Raw genomic sequence first — 22002 nt, forward strand, 5'->3', positions numbered from 1 at the left:
AACCACACTTCTGCCAGGGCCAGCTGCCTCCTTGCTAGGCTCAGCCAGTTAAGGGCTTGAGAAGGAGACTATGATTGGAACAGGAAGAGAGGACTTGACCCTTTCTGTTTTGCTTCCTGGTTTTGTTTTGGCTTCTTGTTTTTTCAGCGTTACTGCAGCCTTGTTTCTTCACCCTGACAGCAGCAATGCATTCCAGTAGTGCCCCCTGAATCCAGATTGAATACTTTTGCAACATTTGCAGAACAGCCTCCACTCTTCCTCAGAGATCAAGGCATCAGTTGGCACTGCTTCCTTAGAGACCTGGGTTCTAGCCCTGTGGGTTTCTTCGGGTTCAGATACAGCAGGAGCAACTAAGCAGACCTTCCTACTCTCAATATGAGCTCTGTAAGCCCCCTTTTCGAGAGTGATATCTGATAATCCTACCTTTTCCTGTTTTCCAACCCCAGAGGTGGTAGAGGTAGAGGTACTTTGCTGACTCCATCATATCATTGTGGGTTTTGTGTTGTTGTTTGTTTTTGCCTTTTTTAGTTCCTTAATACATAGAAAGTTCTTACAAGCAATTCTCCTTGCTCAGCATAACTATATGATGTCTGTTTTCCTAACAGAAAACCAAGCAGCGTGGAGTGAATGGAAATAGCTGTGAGTGTGGATAAGACTGTTCAGCTGCAACTGGAATGCTCCAGGGGGGCAAGAGGAGGGAAAACAATACAAGAAGAATGATCCCGAGGTGTCACAATGGGCTTACTGTGGAAGCACGGCTGATCAGTCAGTGTGCTCCTCAGTCACAGGGACGTTGCTCCTTGAATATCAGTATAAGGAACATGTTCTCTATCACTATTAATGGTTCCTGTCGGCTACCAGTAGCTAACATTGATTAAGTACAAAACACACACCAGGCATAATGCAGGTCATAAAAATATGCTACTTCACTGACTCCTCAGAACAATACTATGCGGTAGGCATTAATTTCATGTTCACTTCATCGATGAGACAAGTTTTTGTGGCGTTAAATAAATTGCCCACGCTTGTGCCATTAGTGAAAAGAGCAAAAAGTTAACAATAAACACAAGCAGAATGTAACTAAGAGGGAATGACTGAGGATAAAACTGTTAGCACTGGCCTGTTAGGCTATTTCTCTTGTCCAGCCTCTCCACTCTTTTCCCTTCCTGGGGAATCTATGTTCACAGGAAGCTCCTGACTGTGTCTACTACGGCAGATGCTTCTCTCTCTTTTAGCCAAATGCAGAAGATGAAAAATTAACTAATGAGAGCGCAGGCTGCTCAGACGGTCTGTTAGCAGCACACCCATACGGATCTCTGTACACCTATAAACCAAACAGGTTTTATATAAGAGAAGCAAATGATTTCGGAAATTATTCTGTTAGCTTTTTGTGTGTGATGGAGAACCATCTGAAAGCTTCAGGCTCTGTAATTACTTGCTGATTAAGGCTCTTGTTCGTTTGCTTATAAAATATATTTATTTATCATCTATCTACATATGTATCTTACAATTTTTTGAGCTATACTATATACACAGTAAAATGCAAATATTGGGCGAGTGGTAAGTCGCTTCAGTTGTTGTCTGACTTTTTGTGACCCTGTGGAGTGTAGCCTGCGAGGCTCCTCTGCCAATGGAATTCTCCAGGCAAGAATACTGAAGTGAGTTGCCATGCCCTCCTCCAGGGGATCTTCCCTACCCAGGGATCGAACCCATGTCTCTTCTGTCTCCTGCATTGGCAGGCAGGCTCTTTACCACGAGTGCTGCCTGGGTCGCTGAGAAAACTGTAAACCTAACCCAAAGTTTACAGATTGATTACCAAAACCTGGGTCTCCTACCATCTACTCCATTTTAAGTAGAAATTCTTTAAATGTGTAAGGAAGTCACATGATAGAAAATATTTAAGCAATAATAATGTGAAAACAGTTTACTATTGACAGTCTAAAAGACAATGTATATTAGTTGGCAACTTTATTCATAGCAATGAAGACAGTGTTCTGTATCCTGACACAGAAGAGTATCAGAAAATGTTTTGAAATTGTAAAAAACTGAAATATTCAAATAATTGAAAGACTACTTAAATGTTATTTTTTTTTTTTACAGTAAATGGGATTATTTTAATGCTGCCAGATCTTCACATCATTGTTAGGATGGGTTATTACAAGCTATTAAATATTTAAAATTAAATATTATATTTTACATAAATTATAAAAATTATTTGAGAAAGTCATCCTTAAAAATTTATATTTGGTCATAAAAGGATGACTAGAGAAATCACTTGCTTAGCTTTGAACACAGTGGTGCTAAAGGTATGGCTGTGGATTTGATTTTATGTAGATAAGGCTGTTTCCTTTTATGTAAAACCATAGGCCAATATTGCTCCCCTTCTGTTTTGCGAATCTGCACAGTTGGTTATTGAATATAAATGGAGACCTAGTTTATGATTGTAGTGCTGCCACGAATCAACTATCTGACCTTGGAGAAAGCAAAATGTCTCTAAATCTAAGGAAATGAATTAATAACAAAAGTTGAATTTCCAGTATGCGTGAGACTTAATGATAGTGACTGAGGATACAATAAGCAGAGCTGAGCATCTTTCCTGCCCTCTGGGAGGAAGGAAAGCAAGCAGAAATAAACCAAATATTGTTCACTGCAGAGAGAAATCTAGCAATATAAACGAGGAGCAGTACTGTAAAGGAACAGTAACAGGTGCGGAGAGGAAAACAGAACAACCTCATTCAGTCTGGGAGAGGAGTCCACGCTGAGACCTGAAGAGTGCAGTCCTTAACTAGACAGTGGAGAGAGGCAGGAGCAGAAGAAGCGCGCAGAGGAAGGTCCCCAGACAGGAAGGAACACGGAGATCTCCCGGGGCTGGGAGAGAACCCGGGCAGCTGAGCAGAGAAGGAGACCCTTACGAGGGATTATGTAGTTTCTTCCTACGTAAAATGTTCTGTTTGTCTAGCTTTGCATCTTTATGCCTTGGGATATTTGTTTGTTTGAATAGAACTTTAAACAATATTAACTTTGTCTTTGTATGTGTGTGTACGGTCCAAAGACCTAACACAGATAGTTCTTGTTTCACATACCTCTTCTACCAGAATTTCATTTGCCAGTCCTAAGTTAAATAACACCAATCCCCCCAACAGCAAAAGTCAAATTTCAGTTTTACCACGTATACTAACTGTGAGTAATTTCATAAAGTCCAAGCTTTGCTGCTGGTTTTTCAGTCCATGAATCTCTACCTAATTAACAGCTGTTCCTGACGATCAGTGACCAATCGCATCACTTCTTTCAGAGTCTGCCAGTGATCTGTCATTGTGTATTTGTTAGTTCACACACAGATCTCTTTGCTTCCTGGTGATGAACCCACGTGGAATTTTGTAAGAATGAATAATCAAAAGAGGGGATAGGCACAGCAAAGAGCCAAGGAGTGAAACTGGGAGTAAAATTAAAATTCTAGGAGAAATAGCTGATTGTAGGGATGTGGACACTCTTCCCCTCAAGGGACCCTAGAGATGGAGACAGAGGAATTTAGTAAAATAAAACAGACTGACCTAAATGAGGAAAGTGGTTGTGATGTGCTGAAAAGGGAGGAAGATGTCCCAGAGGAAGTGAAATTGGCAAAGAAAAGGAATCATCTGGAGGAAATCTTAGAGGCAGTTCACAACGTGGATAAAACGTCAAAGCGGATCCAGTACTGGTCGTGGAACAGTTCACTGAGGGGTCAAAGAGGTGCTTGCCTCATCTCATAATAAAAGAAGAAGGCTAGCACTATTCAGATTACTTTTGATAAGTCATTTTTACAAGAAAAACAGCACACTCACTCTTAGTATTTTTACATTAAAATGTTCCAATTTTAAATTAGTATACTAAATAACTGTTTCACTGTATTTTCCTATATGTATGCATGAGGAATTTCTATATATGTATACGTGCATAATAAATACATTTATAACAGTTTTTAATGTTTTGAGGAAAATTTTTTAAATGTCATGGAAAATCCTATTTCCCCTGTTGATTATTAGCATCACTCTGCAGGGTTTCTTTTATGGTCCCACACTACCGTGCAGACCAAGACTTGTCCGTAATTTTTACTGAATTTGTGTGTTGGGAGTAGATGTATTTTAGAAGGTTGGACTCATTGTCTGAATTTATAAATCTCTCAGTCTTGAAGAATTCCAAGTCAAGAATTCCAATTTCAAGATTTGGAAAATAATATTGGTTAATAAATCTTTAGAATATCACCCAAATATCAGAAACCAAATTTTAGGCTTAAGCACCACCAAAGTCTAAAAGCCCAAGATCTTCTATACTGCAGTAGGTACAATCACAAGATGAAAATCTGTCCATCTTATATTTTATTGAGACTTACTTTTTTACTGTAAAATATCATTTAAATGTATTAATCAATCATATCTGTGAATGAAAGGTACAGAAGAGTTAAAAGATAATTTAAATCAAAGGGAAACAAGGATGAGAAATTTACATACCGGTTGTAGAAGTCATCTCTGTAGTAATCATAGTCAAAGACATAACCACTGAGGAGGGAAACAAGAAATTAGTTGTTGACATCACAGTAATTTTGGCATTAATCTATAATGTAAGGGCAATAAGTGTATATTACTTTTGCATATTTATTTTCCAATGTAATTATGTAGCCAAAGGACTTTACAAGATAGTGTCCAGTTGGATATACCGCCATGTCAAACTCTTATTATATGTCTCATAATGTAAACACTGATAATGGATTGAGTTGGTTTGGAATAAAGATGAGAGAACAAGTAGCAAAATTAATTTTTAAAAATACTTATAATACTTGTAGAACCATTTGTCCCCAGACAAGATATATTATAGCTATTCCTTCTTCCTAAGGTATGTATAATGAGGCTAAATCAACAATAAACAAATGGTATATAAATAATATAAATGGAAAAGTTTAATGTAAGAAAAATAAATACAAAAGTGGTTTCCTCAGAAATTCAGCATTTTCTTGTTATTCTAAAAACTTGCTCTTCAGTACTTGATGTAAAGAAAAATGAACAAAAAAGAAACTTTGAATCTTACCAACAATAACAATATTGTAGGGCACTTAAAGAAGAGTTAATAAGTACATTTCAAGGATAAGATTATTACTAAGCTTCTTAAATGAATGTATAATAAAAATTTCCCCATTCACTTACATAATTTTTAGAGTTTACAAAACACTTTATATGCATTATTACTTTTTATTAATAATTTTAAGCTCTCAAAACAGCTGTATTGGTTATTATAACTGGAGAAAATTAAAGTGCAAGGGACCTCAGTGGCTAGCTCAAATTTTATATCTAGTAAGTGACAAGACTGAGACTGGAGGAAAAGACTTCTGAATCCATATCTGGAGCTGTTTTTCATCACCATGCAACCCTCTGCAGCCTGGAAGAAATTTAATCTTATGCTAAATGGAATATTGGTATTACAGGGGAGTAATTTTTAATATTAATTTATTTTACTGCTATAAAATATGCATAACTAAATTTACATTTCTAATCACTTTAAGTCAATTTTAAATGTCAAAATTCAATGGCATTGTTGAGCAATTAACCATTTCCAAAAATTTTTCATCATCTAAAACAAAACTCTGTGCTCATTAGACAATATTTCTTCATTCCCTCGCTCCCTTGCCCCTTCACCAAGCCTCGGTGACCGCTATTCTACTTACTGTAGCTGCTAATTTGTCTACTCTAGCTACCACTCCAGTGTTCTTGCCTGGAGCATCCCAGGTTCGGGGGAGCCTGGTGGGCTGCCGTCCATGGGGTCACACAGAGTCGGACACAACTGAGGTGACTTAGCAGACGCAGCAGGTACCACATATAAGTGGAATCATACATTGTTTGTCCTTTTTTGCTTGGCTTATTTTACCTGGTGTAATTCTTCAAGCCTTATCTATGTTCTAGCACATATCATAATTTCAATCCCTTTTTATGCCTGAATAATTCTCCACTTATGTGCGTGTGAATTTTTGTTTATCTGTTCATTTGAACTGTTTCCATCTCCTGGCTGTTGTGAATAATCCTACTATGAACTTTGGTGAGCAAAATTTTGGGGGGGGCTCCTACTTTCACCCCTTTTGAGTATATGTCTAAAAGTAGAATTGCTGAGTCATGTGGTAATTTTGTATCTAACCACCATACAACAGGCAAGTAATTTTATATTCCCCAAATATCAATTTAATGGTCCTTGATAACTTTTCTTTTGTTAAGAAAATTGAAAGAACATATTGAGGAGGGCTTGTCATTCGTGGTTTTCAGGGTAGATTACATATTTGTCCTCCCACTCATTATGTACAGGGCAGGGGTACTGACCCAGCACAATAGGCTTATCAGATAGGGCTGGTTCCTGTCCAGCACAGCCTGACTGAACACACTGAGTTTGAACCCACGTTCTGGAATGTAAAGTGGAGACCTACTTCATGTGAATGTCCAGATGGAAGACTGAGCATTGTCTAAGCAGAGCAACACTGCTGTTTATCTACCTCTGCAAGCCAAAGAAGACAAGGAAACCACCGCCAAAGCAGTAAGAACAAAAGTACCCACTTTTGTCCCACAGTTGCAGATTGCTAAAGTTATAAAGATTTATGCTTTAGTTGATATTACTGGTGTTAGACTCAACTATGGCATTGAGTCAAGGGATTTTAAAGGTAACCTATTGGCTATCATCAAATTCAAGGGATAAATTTCACCTCAAAACTTTCCTGATACAGCAGTGCATATAATTTTGATTGTGAAGAGATATGATGGCACCTTAGCCAAACTGTTGGAAAATCTCGAGTCTGAAGTTATGCTACTTTCATGCATATTTGTCATGAGTAATCACTGTTGTCCCTTAGGTTTGATTATTTTCAAGACCATGTTGGTAGATCTCCACAACCTACTGACCTTACAACTGAAAGTCTGTGTCCTTTGACCGACACCTCACCATGTTCTTCACCTCCAGTTCCAGCTAGCCACCATTTTACTGTTTCTATGAGTTTGGCCTTTTCAGATTCCACATATAGGTGACACCACGTAGGATTTGCCTTTCTCTGACTTATTTCACTTAGCATAATGCTCTCAAGGTCCACCATGTTTTCATAAATGATGAGATTTCCTTCTTTGTCTTGCTGAATAATATTTCATTATATACACACACCACATCTTCTTTATCCATTCAGTTGATGACAGACAGCTTAGGAAGTGACAGTTATGTGTCGTGATGGACCTGTTAACTAACTCTATCATGGTAATAATTTCACAGTATGTGTGTCAAATTAATATCTTGTATACACCTTAAACTTGCACAATGTTCTATGTCAACTGTACCTCAATAAAGCTGGGGGGAAGAATACTTTGGTTGAATACAAATATATGTGTAATAACATTCATGTTTGGATAACACAAAAGAGTTTCCTACCAGTCAAAGTGAAGGAAAAAGAAAAGATAACTAAAGCAGTATATCATTTTAAGAGTTTTGTTGAGGCATAGTTTATGAAGAATGGTACCTGAGGAGGGAAACATTCTAGTTATTGAAACAATATTCTCGGTGCCTTTCCATACATAAGCTGATTTAGCCTTAACAGTAACCTATAAGATGTAGAATGTTCTTCCAATTTTATAGGACCTTGAAGCCTAGAGATATTAAATACCCTAAATAACACAGATAAGTATTCTAACACAGATAAGTATTCTAGTATTCTAGCATAGTCATTCATATACTCATTTACCAAAATGTGATTAAGGACCTATGGTCAGTAACTATATTAGGCACTTAGGTTTAGAAGTGAAATAGTTACTTTTTTTGCTCACAAACCTCACAGTGTAGTGGTGATTATATGCAGAGTACATCATGAGAAACGCTGGGCTGGAGGAAGCACAAGCTGGAATCAAGATTGCCGGGAGAAATATCAATAACCTCAGATATGCAGATGACACCACCCTTATGGCAGAAAGTGAAGAACTAAAGAGCCTCTTGATGAAAGTGAAAGAGGAGAGTGAAAAAGTTGGCTTAAACTCAACATTCAGAAAACGAAGATCATGGCAGCTGGTCCCATCACTTCATGGCAAACAGATGGGGAAACAGTGGAAACAGCGTCAGACTTTATTTTTGGGGGCTCCAAAATCACTGCAGATGGTGATTGCAGCCATGAAATTAAAAGATGCTTACTCCTTGGAAGGAAAGTTACCTAGACAGCGTATTAAAAAGCAGAGACATTACTTCAGCAACAAAGGTCCGTCTAGTCAAGGCTATGGTTTTTCCAGTGGACATGTATGGATGTGAGAGTTGGACTGTGAAGAAAGCTGAGCACCGAAGAATTGATGCTTTTGAACTATGGAGTTGGAGAAGACTTTTGAGAGTCCCTTGGACTGCAAGGAGATCCAACCAGTCCATCCTAAAGGAGATCAGTCCTGGGTGTTCATTGGAAGGACTGATGCTGAAGCTGAAACTCCAGTACTTTGGCCACCTCATGCGAAGAGCTGACTCATTTGAAAAGATCCTGATGCTGGGATAGATTGAGGGCAGGAGGAGAAGGAGACGACAGAGGATAAGATGGTTGGATGACATCACTGACTCAATGGACATGGATTTGGGTGAACTCTGGGAGTTGGTGATGGACAGGGAGGCCTGGTATGCTGCGGTTCATGGGATCACAAAGAGTCGGACATGACTGAATGACTGACCTGACCTGAACTGAAGTGGTGATTAAGATGGTTCTTGATATCTTGTCCATTTTGACTAAAGTATCAGCAGAGTTCTTCCTGAACACAGGCCTCTGACCTCTCTTTTATTAGAGTATTTACTTTAGAACTCTCTGTAAATTGTAGTTGTAAATTCTCTGCCACTCACATGTGTAAATCTTCTGCCAGTCTCATGCCTTGACTTTCTTAAGGACCTGGGAACTATCTTTGAAATTCAATAATACCAGTCATGCTAATGATAATAATTATATAATGTTGAGAAGTTATTTACTTGAATAGATAAAGTTGATATTAACTTAAGTATCATACATGGTGATAGACATTTTAGATGCTTTTAATAGCTATTGTTTGATGGAACAATAGTTTTCACACGGTGAAAACTCTCAATATTTTCTGATGTGACTGAATAGAGAGAATATGTAGCTAAATTGTTTCATCTTTTATTCTGAAACTTTTAAAAAATATTATAATATTAGAATAGAGTAAGATGAAAATATGACATGTTACTAATGTGGATGAGAGTGATGATTCTACTCAATTCTAGTACCTTTAAGAAATACCTCAATAATTTACCAGCCTTCAGGAAATTGAAGAGTGCATGGGAGAAAAATGTTCATTTTTATTTTTCTCATTTGATGCTTAAATTATCTTGTCCGATCTGCTTATTTTTTGTTCAATACTGACTGGTGAGGCATATTTGCAAGGACAAGTTATAGCTAAGCACCCTAAATTGTTTGATCTCCAAGTTGCACTTTCTGCCATCATAAACTCAATTTCACCTGTCAAGTTAAAAATGAAATAAAATGTACAAACAGTTCTGTGTAATCTTGACAAGGCTGCTTTTGCCTTAATGGTTTGGACTTTTTGCAAAACTGCCATGGCTGTAGTTGGTTCAGGGCTTAAGCTGTAAAATCAAGCTGGGTTTCCAAGGAAGAGGAAAAGTTTCAAAGAGATGAAAAGAGATTAGCACAGAGCAAGTCTGATCTGTGCCTGCCAAGTGCTTTCCTCAGTATTCCTCCTGCTCTCAATTCTTTTTTGTCTGTTTTCTCTCACAGATCCTCCCTCATAAAAATCCCTTCTTTTTCTATTTTTGTGTGAACCTCTATTTGAAATTAGCTGTCAAAAAGTGACATTTCCAGGAGTCATATCCAGCACGGTAAGTATCTTATGTATCCTAGAATTGTGGTGCCAGGAAAAACTTATCTTTCACATTAGAAAAGATCCTCTTTCCCTGATACAAGCCAAGAGGGATGCTGTTACGCTCATGAGTTAATCTATTTTGGCTTTGTTTTTTTGTAAATTAATTAATTTATTTTAATTGGAGGCAAATTACTTTACAATACTGCAGTGGTTTTTGCTGTACATTCACACAAATCAGCCACGGGTGCACATGTGTTCCCCATCCTGAACCCCCTCCCACCTCCCTCCATCCCATCCCTCAGGGTCATCCCAGTGCACCAGCCCTGAGCACCCTGTCTCATGCATCGAACCTGGACTGGCGATCTTTTCACATATTTTGGCTTTTAGAAGAGGAATTTTTGCAAGTTTCATTGTGGTGGTTTTGCGTGACAATCTGGTTCTTAGGCCATTGAAATAAAAATGTGAATAAAAGAGATGCTTAGGGCACTTTCCAGGAGGAAGTTAATTCCAGTGATTGAAAATGTTTTTGTCATTTGGGAGTATGGTCAGTGACAAAGGGCAAGTACTTGACTTTCTTGAAAAGTGAAACAATAGCTTTGAATTTAACACAGTTTATATTTGAAATTTACAATATTGTACACATTTACAACATTTATTCTACTTTTCAATGTATCTTTACTCTATTTGCTCAGATCCCTTAGAAATTTAATGGGAAATAGGAATTGGCAAAATGACTGATCAGAGTTGCACACTCACACTCTTTCTTTCATTATTGGAGATTAAATGAGATCTAGTAACTTTCCTGGAATTTCACTGAAACTGTTTCATTTATAGAAGAAAAAATCACAATTCACTGGGTTTTGTAATATATGTGGTCCATTTTATATACCTCTTTTGAATTCATAAAACCAGTTTCATATGAGTAGACTAATACACAGAAGTACTTTTTATTTTTTATCATAGAATGTCATCAAAATATAATCTTAAGAATATTAATAAATTTCTTAGAACAAGGAGGGAGCATTTTAATTGTTTATTAGCAGACATCCTACAAATAATGATTGAAGTCTTCACAATTACTATATCTGGATCCATAAATTAAATCAAATTACTGAAATTTGTTTTAAATATAATTTTGGGAATTGTGAATAATGATACCATATCAGCAGAGCATGGCTCCTAACTTCAAAGAATATCAAAGTTTAAGGGATAGGCAAATACACAGATGATCATAATTCAAAGTCAAATTTGACAAATGTTAAAATAAAAATTAAAACTACTCTGAGGGCTTATTGGCAGAAGAAATAGGATGTGGTTGGGACAAGGACTCAGACAAGGTTTCATAAGAGAGATGATGTTTTAATTAGTCCTTGAGAAAGGATATAGGTATTTGACAAGTGAATATTAAAAGGTAGTCCTTCTAGATGGCAAGATTTAGTGGTAGAAAATGTGGAACAAGTATGGAAAAAACAGTTTATGAATTTATTCCCTCTTTATCACAGCTGCTCTTCAGATTCCTGCAGAAGCGGTGAATGCAAAAGTTATAATACTGGACAGCTGAATCTCCAGAGTAAATTTCCCTAGGGCTGAGGTTCCCAGTAAATCAAAAGTTTCCTCAGAGATACAAACAGAATTCTACTTCTAACTTACAAAATCTGATGTGGGTTTCTGACTGTCATAGTATATACAGTTGAACAGACTTATAAATTTTGCTAAGATAATATGTGGACAAAAATCTATTTTCATTAAGGAGTACAAATAAATGTATATATTTACTTTGAAGTGTGTGTGTGTGTGTGTGTGTGTGTGTGTGTGTGTGTGTGTGTGGTAGATACACATAAACACACAGATTCAAAATGCAAAAACAATGGAATAAGCTATTAAGTCTACACTGCCTTGGCAAAACACTCAGATTGACTACCAAGGATTTTGGGATGGGGAAGGAGGCTGGCAGGGACCCAAGGATTCTGGCGCATTCATAGCATTTCTGGCTAACTGGATCAGGACCTGAAGCTTAGAAAGGTGAAGTGACTAGGCTGTTCAAAGATTAAAACAATCCACTCAGCTCATTTAAGAGTTCTGGTCTCTTAGTTGTGAGTCAAACTTACGGTCTCACACATTTAAAGGATGATTACTTATTGAAGGATTGTGGGAAGAGTAAATTCTAGGAACAAGAAAGAGGAGGGGAAAAAAGAAAAATACCTTTCTCTCTCTTGCTGGATTCACAGAGGAATTCTGATTTTGGAAGTGTCATCTTAAATGGCCTATGATTCTTACCCTTCTCTATACTGTGTTCCCATAGGAAGGATGTTCACAGATGTAGTTCCAAAATTGTGTTTACACAATTCTTTTTTTTTTTTTTTTTTACAGACTGTAAAAAATAAACAAAAGAGAACAGCAACAAACCCTCCAATGACTCCCCACAGTCTCCAGGTAATGGTCAGACTCATACTTTCAGCGCTTTCCACATGCCGCTCCTTCTTCTGACATTCTTTAACAATTCCTTCAATTACTCTTTCATTCACTCAGACTTTCCCAGGACCTACTCTCTGGGTGGAAGAACGTAGCTCCTTGCTCTCACACCCAGGTATTCCTGTATCTCTCCACAATCTTCTGCATTAGCCCAGCTGGCAGCTAAACAGAATTTTCCTGTAGTGGGACTCTGCTCAAGCTCTCCAATGTCAACACATGTGTCTTCTTTTTGTTGAATATGTATCCATACTTAGGGCCGAACTCAAACCCTCTCTCTTCCCCAATTAAAAAGTTTGTAGACTTAGGCTAAATTCCACTTACTGTGCTATTCTTTGATTACAATTTTTTGTATTTACATCTGACTCATGCTTGTTAGTTCTCTTCTTTTCCTGTCATAGAGCTAATCTAATATATAGATTTGCCTTAGACTTTCACAAACCAATCTCTCTATTCCATTTATCATTCCTGTCTTCCATCTTTGAACTTAATCTAACTTGTCTGATTTTCTTGACACTGAAGCTTTCAGAGTAAAATATTCCAGGATGACCCTTGTCAAAATCCTGTAGCACATTATGCATCTTTTTGTCTTTAGGTGAATTTCTTCACAAATGTGTGGACTATATCCTTACAGCTTCTTATGCATGGTTCAGTCTGAACATATTATATTGTAATTAACCATACATGACTCTATCTCACAAGACTGTGAGCTTTGAAAACACAAGGCACTTTTTTTCCTTTTTAATTGGAGGAAAATTGGTTTATAATGTTGTTTTGGTTTCTGCTGTACAACAGTGTGAATCAGTCATCAGTTCAGTTCAGTTCAGTTCATTTCAGTCGCTCAGTCATGTCCGACTCTTTGCAACCACATGAATCGCAGCATGCCAGGCCTCCCTGTCCATCACCAACTTCTGGAGTTCACTCAGACTCACGTCCCTCCAGTCCGTGATGCCATCCAGCCATCTCATCCTCTGTCGTCCCCTTCTCCTCCTGCCCCCAATCCCTCCCAGCATCAGAGTCTTTTCCAATGAGTCAACCCTTCTCATGAGGTGGCCAAAGTACTGGAGTTTCAGCTTTAGCATCATTCCTTCCAAAGAAATCCCAGGGCTGATCTCCTTCAGAATGGACTGGTTGGATCTCCTTGCAGTCCAAGGGACCCTCTAGAGTCTTCTCCAACACCACAGTTCAAAAGTATCAATTCTTCAGTGCTCAGCCTTCTTCACAGTCCAACTCTCACATCCATACATGACCACAGGAAAAACCATGGCCTTGACTAGATGGATCTTAGTCGGCAAAGTAATGTCTCTGCTTTTGAGTATGCTATCTAGGTTGGTCATAACTTTTCTTCCAAGGAGTAAGCGTCTTTTAATTTCATGGCTGCAGTCACCATCTGCAGTGATTTTGGAGCCCCCCAAAATAAAGTCTGACACTGTTTCCACTGTTTCCCCATCTATTTCCCATGGAGTGATGGGACCGGATGCCCTGATCTTCGTTTTCTGAATGGTGAGCTGTAGGCCAGCTTCTTCACTCTCCTCTCTCACTTTCATCAGTCATAACTACATACATATCCTCTCCCTCTTGAGGGTGTTTGTAGCACCCAGTAGATATTTTTTTTTAATTGAATATTAGATTTATGTGGAACTTTTCACTACAATATTTATTTTTATTGTTCTTTTTAAGGAAATAAAATGTCTGTATTAGAATTTTAAAGGCCTGAAGATTAATATTAGAACATAGAGATCATTACAAGTTAAGTTGGACCATATCAGGAGAACTTTTTTGCCAGTAAGAATCAATTTTTTGCCTCTTAGCTCGGATCGACCTCCTTTTTGTTCTTGCTTTGTGATAATGGAGCTGAATCTTGTAGACACTTTTCATTTGACAGCTGGCACCACTGCTGAGTGACTGAGCATACGTGCACCATGTTAGCGTTTGTCCGTAGAGTTTTTATGGAGGAAAACGGAAAGGCATTGACGAGTAAGGGGCTTCTTTTTCCAAATTCCCATGTGTTTTCTTCCTTGCTTTTCTGGCACAGCTATTCACACAGGACACCCACTGCAGCTCACTGGCACCCCAGAAAGAGGGTGCTTACCCATTATCCGCAGTCCATCAATACTTCAACAAACCTCTCTGACATGCAGAGGGCTGAGGACACCTCTTTCCAAATAAGATGTGCATCTTAGCCTAGGAGAAAGAAGGTCTTCTAGGATGTTCCTTCCTTAGATACTCTCCTTCAGCCACAGAGATATTAATCGTTCCTACATTTTCTCCTCTCATGTTGCTTTTCAATCTCTTTCATCCTTACGTAGTTAACCATATTTTGCTAGTTAATAATCATTCATACTGGGGGAAAGAGAAGTACTGAAACTGAAACAGTCATTAAAAACCTTCCAACAAATGAAAGTCCAGCAGCAGACAACTTCACAAATTCTGTCAAACATTTAGAGAAGAGTTAACACCTATCCTTCTGAAAGGCTTCCAAAAAATTGTTGAGGAACTCTCCTAAGTTCATTTTACAAGGCCAGCATCATGCTGATAACAAAATCAAACAAAGATAGTCAAAAAAAAAAAAGGATATTATAGGCCAATATCACTAATGAACATAACACAAAAATTCTCCACAAAACATGAGCAAACCTAATGTAACAACACATTAAAAGGATCATACAACATGATCAAGTGGGATTTATGCTAGGGATGCAGTGTCCTTCAATATCTGCACATCACTCAGCATGGTATCCCACATCAACAAACTAAAGAATGAAAACCATATGATCATCTCAATAAATGCAAAAAAAGCATTTGACAAATCTCAACACCTTTTAATGATAATAAAAAATCTTCTGAAATTGGGAAGAGGAAACTTATCTCAACATAATAAAGATCATCTATGATTCCCTGATGGCTCAGATGGTAAAGAGCCTGCCTGCAATGTGGGAGACCTAGGTTTGATCCCTGGGTTGGGAAGATCCCCTGGAGAAGGAAATGGCAACCCACTTCAGTATTCTTGCCTGGAAAATCCTATGGATGGAGGAACATGGCAGGCTACAACCCATGGGGTTGCAAAGAGTCAGACATGACTGAGTGATTTCACTTTCTTTCTTTTATGAGAAACTTACAGCTAATGTCATTCTCAATGGTGAAAAGTTGAAAGCCTTTTCTCTAAGATCAGGAGTAAAACAAGGATGCCCATTTTTATTCAACATAGTTTTTGAAGTCCTAGCTGCAGCAATCAGAGAAGTAAAAGAAATAAAAGGAATCAAAATTGGAAACCAAAGTAAAACTCTCACTCTTTGCAGAAGACATGACACTATACATAGACGGTCATGAAAATGGCACCAGAAAACGACTAGAGCTCATTAGCGAATTCAGGAAAGTTGCAGGAAACAAAGTTAATACACAGAAATCTCCACATTCCTATACACTAATAAGGAAAAAGCAGAAAGAGAAATTAAGGAAACAATCTCATTTACCATTGCATCAAAAAAGAATAAAATACCTAGGAATAAACCTACCTAATGAGGCAAATGGAACAATAGACTGGTTCCAAATAGGAAAAGGAGTACGTCAAGGCTGTATATTGTCACCCTGCTTATTTAACTTACATGCAGAGTATGTCATGAGAAACGCTGGACTGGAAGAAGCACAAGCTGGAATCAAGATTGCCGGGAGAAATATCAATCACCTCAGATATGCAGATGACACCACCCTTATGGCAGAAAGTGAAGAGGAGCTAAAAAGCCTCTTGATGAAAGTGAAAGAGGAGAGTGAAAAAGTTGGCTTAAAGCTCAACATTCAGAAAACGAAGATCATGGCATCTGGTCCCATCACTTCATGGGAAATAGATGGGGAAACAGTGGAAACAGTGTCAGATTTTATTTTGGGGGGCTCCAAAATCACTGCAGATGGTAATTGCAGCCATGAAATTAAAAGACACTTACTCCTTGGAAGGAGGGTTATGACCAACCTAGATAGCATAGTGAAAAGCAGAGATATTACTTTGCCAACAAAGGTCCATCTAGTCAAGGCTATGGTTTTTCCAGTAGTCATGTATGGATGTGAGAGTTGGACTGTGAAGAAAGCTGAGCACTAAAGAATTGATGCTTTTAAACTGTGGTATTGGAGAAGACACTTGAGAGTCCCTTGGACTGCAAGGAGATCCAACCTGTTCATTCTAAAGGAGATCAGTCCTGGGTGTTCTTTGGAAGGAATGATGCTAAAGTGAAACTCCAGTACTTTGGCCACCTCATGTGAAGAGTTGACTCATTGGAAAAGACTCTGATGCTGGGAGGGATTGGAGGCAGGAGGAGAAGGGGACGACCGAGGATGAGATGGCTGGATGGCATCACGGACTCGACGGACATGAGTCTGAGTGAACTCCAGGAGATGGTGATGGACAGGGAGGCCTGGCATGCTGCGATTCATGGGATCGCAAAGAGTCGGACATGACTGAGGGACTGAACTGAACTGAATAGGGATAGTAATTATACATTTTCAGAGTTTTTGTTGGTTTGGTCAGTTTACTTTTACACTCTCTATATTTCCTCTATTTCTGTGGAGTTCTGATTTTCTCTGGCGTGTCTTTTGTTTCATGCTAGAATAATTTTTCAAATATATGGTGATCCTCTGTTGGCCATAATTCAGAGCAAGGCACTCAAAACCTGATGGGTAGCTCTTTGTGTGTGCAAGTGCATGTGTGTGTGCACATGTGTGCGGGTGCACATGCATGTCTTACCAACTGCTAGAGTCATTAGACTGTGATCGCCAATGTCCTAGGAATTTATTAGGCTTGTAAAGTGTCAGTATCTCCAGGTCTTCTGGAATAGTCAGTTTCCTTAGTGAGGATAAACTGCTAGGTCTTAAACAAAAATTAGTCTTATCCTAGTATAGTGGTGAAAAATAATGGTATTTTGGGTTCACCCTAATTTTTCCATAGGCCATTAAAATAGTGGCGGAATTTTTTTTTTTTCTCAATTTTGAAGCTAGGATACAGGTTGGAGTGTTAGCAGTTAATGTGATTTCTGGCACACAGTAAACATCTCACATACAGCATCATTCCTTCTAATGGTAAAATCTGGTTTGAAGCAAAGGGAATAGTTGAGGACTAGACAAGAAGACTTAAGCTCCTTTGGGAGAGCACATATAAATTTTACAAATGAGGAATCTAAAAGAACAAGCAGAAAGGGAAAAAGAGGAGATAAAGCAGAGGTGGAAGCAGAAAATGTGGAGAACTGGGAGGAGAGAGAGGAAGAGTAATGCCTTACATTACAGATATTTGCTTAGCTCATTTTATAGTCTTTATTTTTTGTTGGAATACAGTTGCTTTACAATGTTGTGTTAGTTTCTGCTGTACAGCAAACTGAATCATCTATCTATCTATCTATATGTATATATGCAAAAATCCTCAACAAAATATCAACCAAATCTAATAACACATTAAAAATATCAAACATCACGATCAAGTAGGACTTATGACAAGGTTGCAGGGGTTCTTCAATATATGGAAATCAATCAAAACTATATGATCACATTAATAGATGCAGAGCAAACATGATCCCACAAAGAACATGGTATATCTGTCCTTATACTTGTGTTATTTTGATTTCTTTCATCATCGTCTTATAGTTTTCTGAGTATAAGTCTTTTGCCTCCTTAAGAAGGTATATCCCTAGATATATTTTTATTCTTTTTGAGGCAATAGTAAATGGGACTGTTTTCTTATTAACTCTATCTGACCTTTCATTGTTAGTTTACAGGAATGCAATCTATTTCTGTACATTAATTGTGTGTACTGTAACTTTACCCAGTTCATTGATCAGCTCTCGCAGTTTTCTGGTGGCATCTTTAGGATTTTCTAGGTATACTATCACATTATCTGGAAACCTTAACAGTTTTACCTCTTCCAATTTGGATTCCTTTTCTATTTTTCTTCTATAATTGACATGGCTAGGACTTTCAAAACTATGTTGAATAATAGTAGGGAGAGTGGAAATCCTTGTCTTGTTGCTGGTCTCAGAGGAAAGGCTTTCAGTTTTTCACAGTTTTCTCAGTTGAGAAAGATGTTCCCAGTGGGTTGTCATATATGACCTTCATTATGTGGAGGTAGGTTCCCTCTATCCTCATTTCCTGGAGAGCTTTCATCATAAATCAGTGTTGAAATTTGTCAAATGATTTATCTGAATCTACTGATGTAATCATATAGTTTTCATTCTTAAGCTTGTTAATATGGTGTATCACATTAGGAAATGTCAACCCACTCTAGTAGTCTTGCCTGGAGAATCCCATGGACAAAGGAGCCTGGCAGGCTACAGTCCATGGGATTGCAAAGAGTCAGATATGACTAAAGTGACTTACCACATCACATTGATTGATTTGCATATGTTGAAGAATCCCTGCATCCCTGTGATAAATCCCACTTGATCATGGCATATGGTCATCAGTGATACTGGCCTGTAATAATCTTTTTTTTTCTTTTTTGGTGATATCCTTGTCTGGTTTCAGGTGTTGATGGCTTCATAGAATGAACCTGGAAGTCATGGAAGAGTTTGAGAAGGATATGTGTTTGCCCTTTTCTAAATGTTGGATAGAATGTCCCTGTGAACCCATCTGGTCCTGGATTTTTGTTTGTTGGACATTTTAAAATCAATCACTGTTTCAATTTCAGTACTTGTGGTTGATCTGTTCATATTTTCTGTTTATTCCTGGTCCATCTTGGTAGGTTGTACCCTTCTGACAATTTGTTCATTTCTTCTAGGTTGTTCATTTAATTGGCATATAACTGTTTGCAGTAGTCTCTTATGATCCTTTGTATTTCTGTGGTGTCAGTCGTATCTTCTCCTTTTTCATTTCCAATTTTATTGATTTGAGTCCTCTCCTTCTTTTTCTTGATGAGTCTAGCTAAAGGTTTATCAATTTTGCTTATTTTCTTAAAGAACCAGCTTTCAGTTTCATTGATCTTTACTATTGTTTTCTTCATTTCTATTTCATTTATTTCTGCTTTGATCTTTATGATTCCTCTCCTCTTCCTGACTTTGGGTTTTGTTTGTTCTTCCTCTAGTTGCTTTACATTGAAGGTTAGGTTACTTATTTGAGATTTCTGTTTGTTTGTTTCTTGAAGTAAGACTGTATTGCTATAAACTTCCCTCTTAGAACTCCATTTGCTGTATCCCATAGGTTGTGGATCGTCCTGTTTTCATTGTTATTTGTTTTGGGGTATTTTTTTGGTCTCCATTTTGATTTCTTCAGTGATCCATTGGTAATATAATAGCATATTATTTAGCCTCCATGTTTTTGTAATTTTGATTTTTTTTTTTTTTGCTTTGTAACTGACATCTAATCTCATAGTAGTGTGATTGGAAAAGATGCTTGATAAGAATTCAATTTTCTCAAATTTACCAAAGCTTTCATTTTTGACCCAAGATGTAATCTATCCTGGAGAATGTTCCATGTGCACTTGAGAAGAAAGAATTCTGTAGCTTTCTGATGGTATGCCCCATAAATATCAATTAGGTCTGTCTGGTGTAATGTGTCATTAAAGGCCTGTGTGTCCTTATTAATTTTCTCTCTGGATGACCTATCTATCGGTATAACTAGAGTGTTGAAGTCCCTTCCCATTATTGTGGTACTGCTGATGTTCCCTTTTATGACTGTTAGTGATTGCCTTTGTATTGAGGAGCTCTCAGTTCAGTTCAGTCACTCAGTCGTGTCCAACTCTTTGTGACCCCATGGACTGCAATATGCCAGGCCTCCCTGTCCATCACTAACTCCTGGAGCTTGCTCAAACTCATGTCCATTGAGTCGATGATGCCATACAACTATCTCATCCTCTGTCATCCCCTTCTCCTCTCGCCTTCAATCTTTCCCAACATCAGGGCCTTTTCCAATGAGTCAGTTCTTCACATCAGGTGGCCAAAGCATTGGAGTTTCAGCTTCAGCATGAGGAGCTCCTATGTTGGGTTTATACAAATGTTATCTTCTTGGATAAATTCCATCATCAATATACAGTGTCTTTCCTTGACTGCTTCCCTGGTGGCTCAGAGGTTAAAGCGTCTGCCTGGAATACAGGAGACCTGGGTTTGATCCCTGGGTCAGGAAGATCCCCTGGAGAAGGAAAATGGCAACCTACTCCAGTGCTCTTGCCTGGAGAATCCCATGGAGGGAGGAGCCTGGTAGGCTACAGTCCATGGGGTCGCAAAGAGTCTGACATGACTGAACGACTTCACTTTCACTTTTCCTTGACTCTTGTAACATTCTTTATATTAAAGTCTATATTATCTGATAGAGTGTTGCTATTCCAACTTTCTTTTGATTTCCATTTGCATGGTGTATCATTTTCTATTTCCTCACTTTTCAGTCTGATTTCCTTGTATATTATCTTTACTTTTCCATTGCTGCTTTTAATATTTTTCATTGTATTTAATTTTTTTCAGTTTGATCCATATTTGTCTTAATGTGTTTCTCTTCAAAATTATTCTCAATGGGATTCTCTGTGCTTCCTGAACTTGGTTGACTAGATCCTTTCCCATGTTAAAGAAGTTTTTAACTATAAGATTTTCAAATATTTTTCTCAGACCATTTCTCTTTTTCTTTTTCTTCTGGGATCCCTATAACTCAAATGTTGGTGCGTTTAATGCTATCCCATTGGTTTCTGGGGCTGTCTTCATTTCTTTTCATTCTTATTCTGCTTCATGGTGGTTATTTCCACCATTCTATCTTCCAGAATCTTCCACCATTCTCTGCCTCAGTTACCCTGCTATTGATTCCTTCTAGTGTATTTTTTTTCAACTATTGTATTATTTGTTACTATTTATTCTTTATTTCTTCTAGATGCTTATTAAACATTTCTTGTTTCTTCTCCATCTGGTCTCCATTATATTTCCAAGGTCTTGAATCATCTGTATTATTCTTACTCTGAATTTTTTTTAAGGTAGATTGCCTATTCCCTCTTCCTTTATTTGGTCTTGTGGATTACTGCCTTGCTCCTTTGTCTGCAAATTATTTCTGTCATCTCATTGTGTCTAACTCACTGTTTTTGGCCTTCTTCCCACACATTACAGTGTTGTAGTTCCTCCTGCTTCTGCTGTCTGCCCCCTGGTGGGTGACTTCAGTCCACCAGCCTGTGAATACTTCCTCCTGGGAGGGACTGGTGCCTGCACTCTGAGTGAAGCTGGGTCTTGCCCCTCTGATAAGCAGGGCTGGGTTAGGTGGTGTGGGTTTGGGGTGGGTGTATGGGCTTAGTAGGACTTCAGGCAGCCTGCTGATGGCTGGGGCAGTGTCACAGTGCTCCTATATTCTTGGTTGGTTGGCATGAGCCTCCAGCACTGGAGCCCACAGGCATTTGGGTGTAACCAGGTCAAGATGATTCCACCTTGATACCATGGACAAATGTTTCCTGGGGTGGGGTGGGGGGCAATTCTCTGCAGGTCCAGATCCTGGACTTGGTACTCCCGCCCTGGATACTGTGACCAACTCTTGGCCTGGGAGCCAAGACACTGCAAGTATTGCAGCATGGCAAAAAAAGAAAAAAAAAAAAGTAAGAAAGATAAACAAAACTCAAACCAAATAGCAAAAACAAACAAGCAGTAATAACAACAAAAAACAAAGAATGCAGAAAACAAGAGAACAATCAAACAAAAGAACTTTGAAATGAAAACAAACTAAAAAAACAAAACAGGGAAAGAAAGCA

The 22002-nt window shown here is 38.2% G+C and overlaps 1 protein-coding gene across 1 annotated transcript in view; it reads right to left on the minus strand.

The window, feature by feature from the left end:
* Positions 1–22002, minus strand: part of RALYL (RALY RNA binding protein like) — an 820318-nt gene that overhangs the window by 89793 nt on the left and 708523 nt on the right. The window contains exon 5 of the mRNA XM_040261147.1: positions 4488–4535. Within this exon, the coding sequence (XP_040117081.1) occupies positions 4488–4535 (48 nt within the window). The remainder of the gene's footprint in view (positions 1–4487; positions 4536–22002) is intronic.

The sequence above is a fragment of the Oryx dammah genome, unplaced genomic scaffold (genome assembly GCF_014754425.2).
Source record: "Oryx dammah isolate SB20612 unplaced genomic scaffold, SCBI_Odam_1.1 HiC_scaffold_19, whole genome shotgun sequence".
NCBI lineage: Eukaryota > Metazoa > Chordata > Mammalia > Artiodactyla > Bovidae > Oryx > Oryx dammah.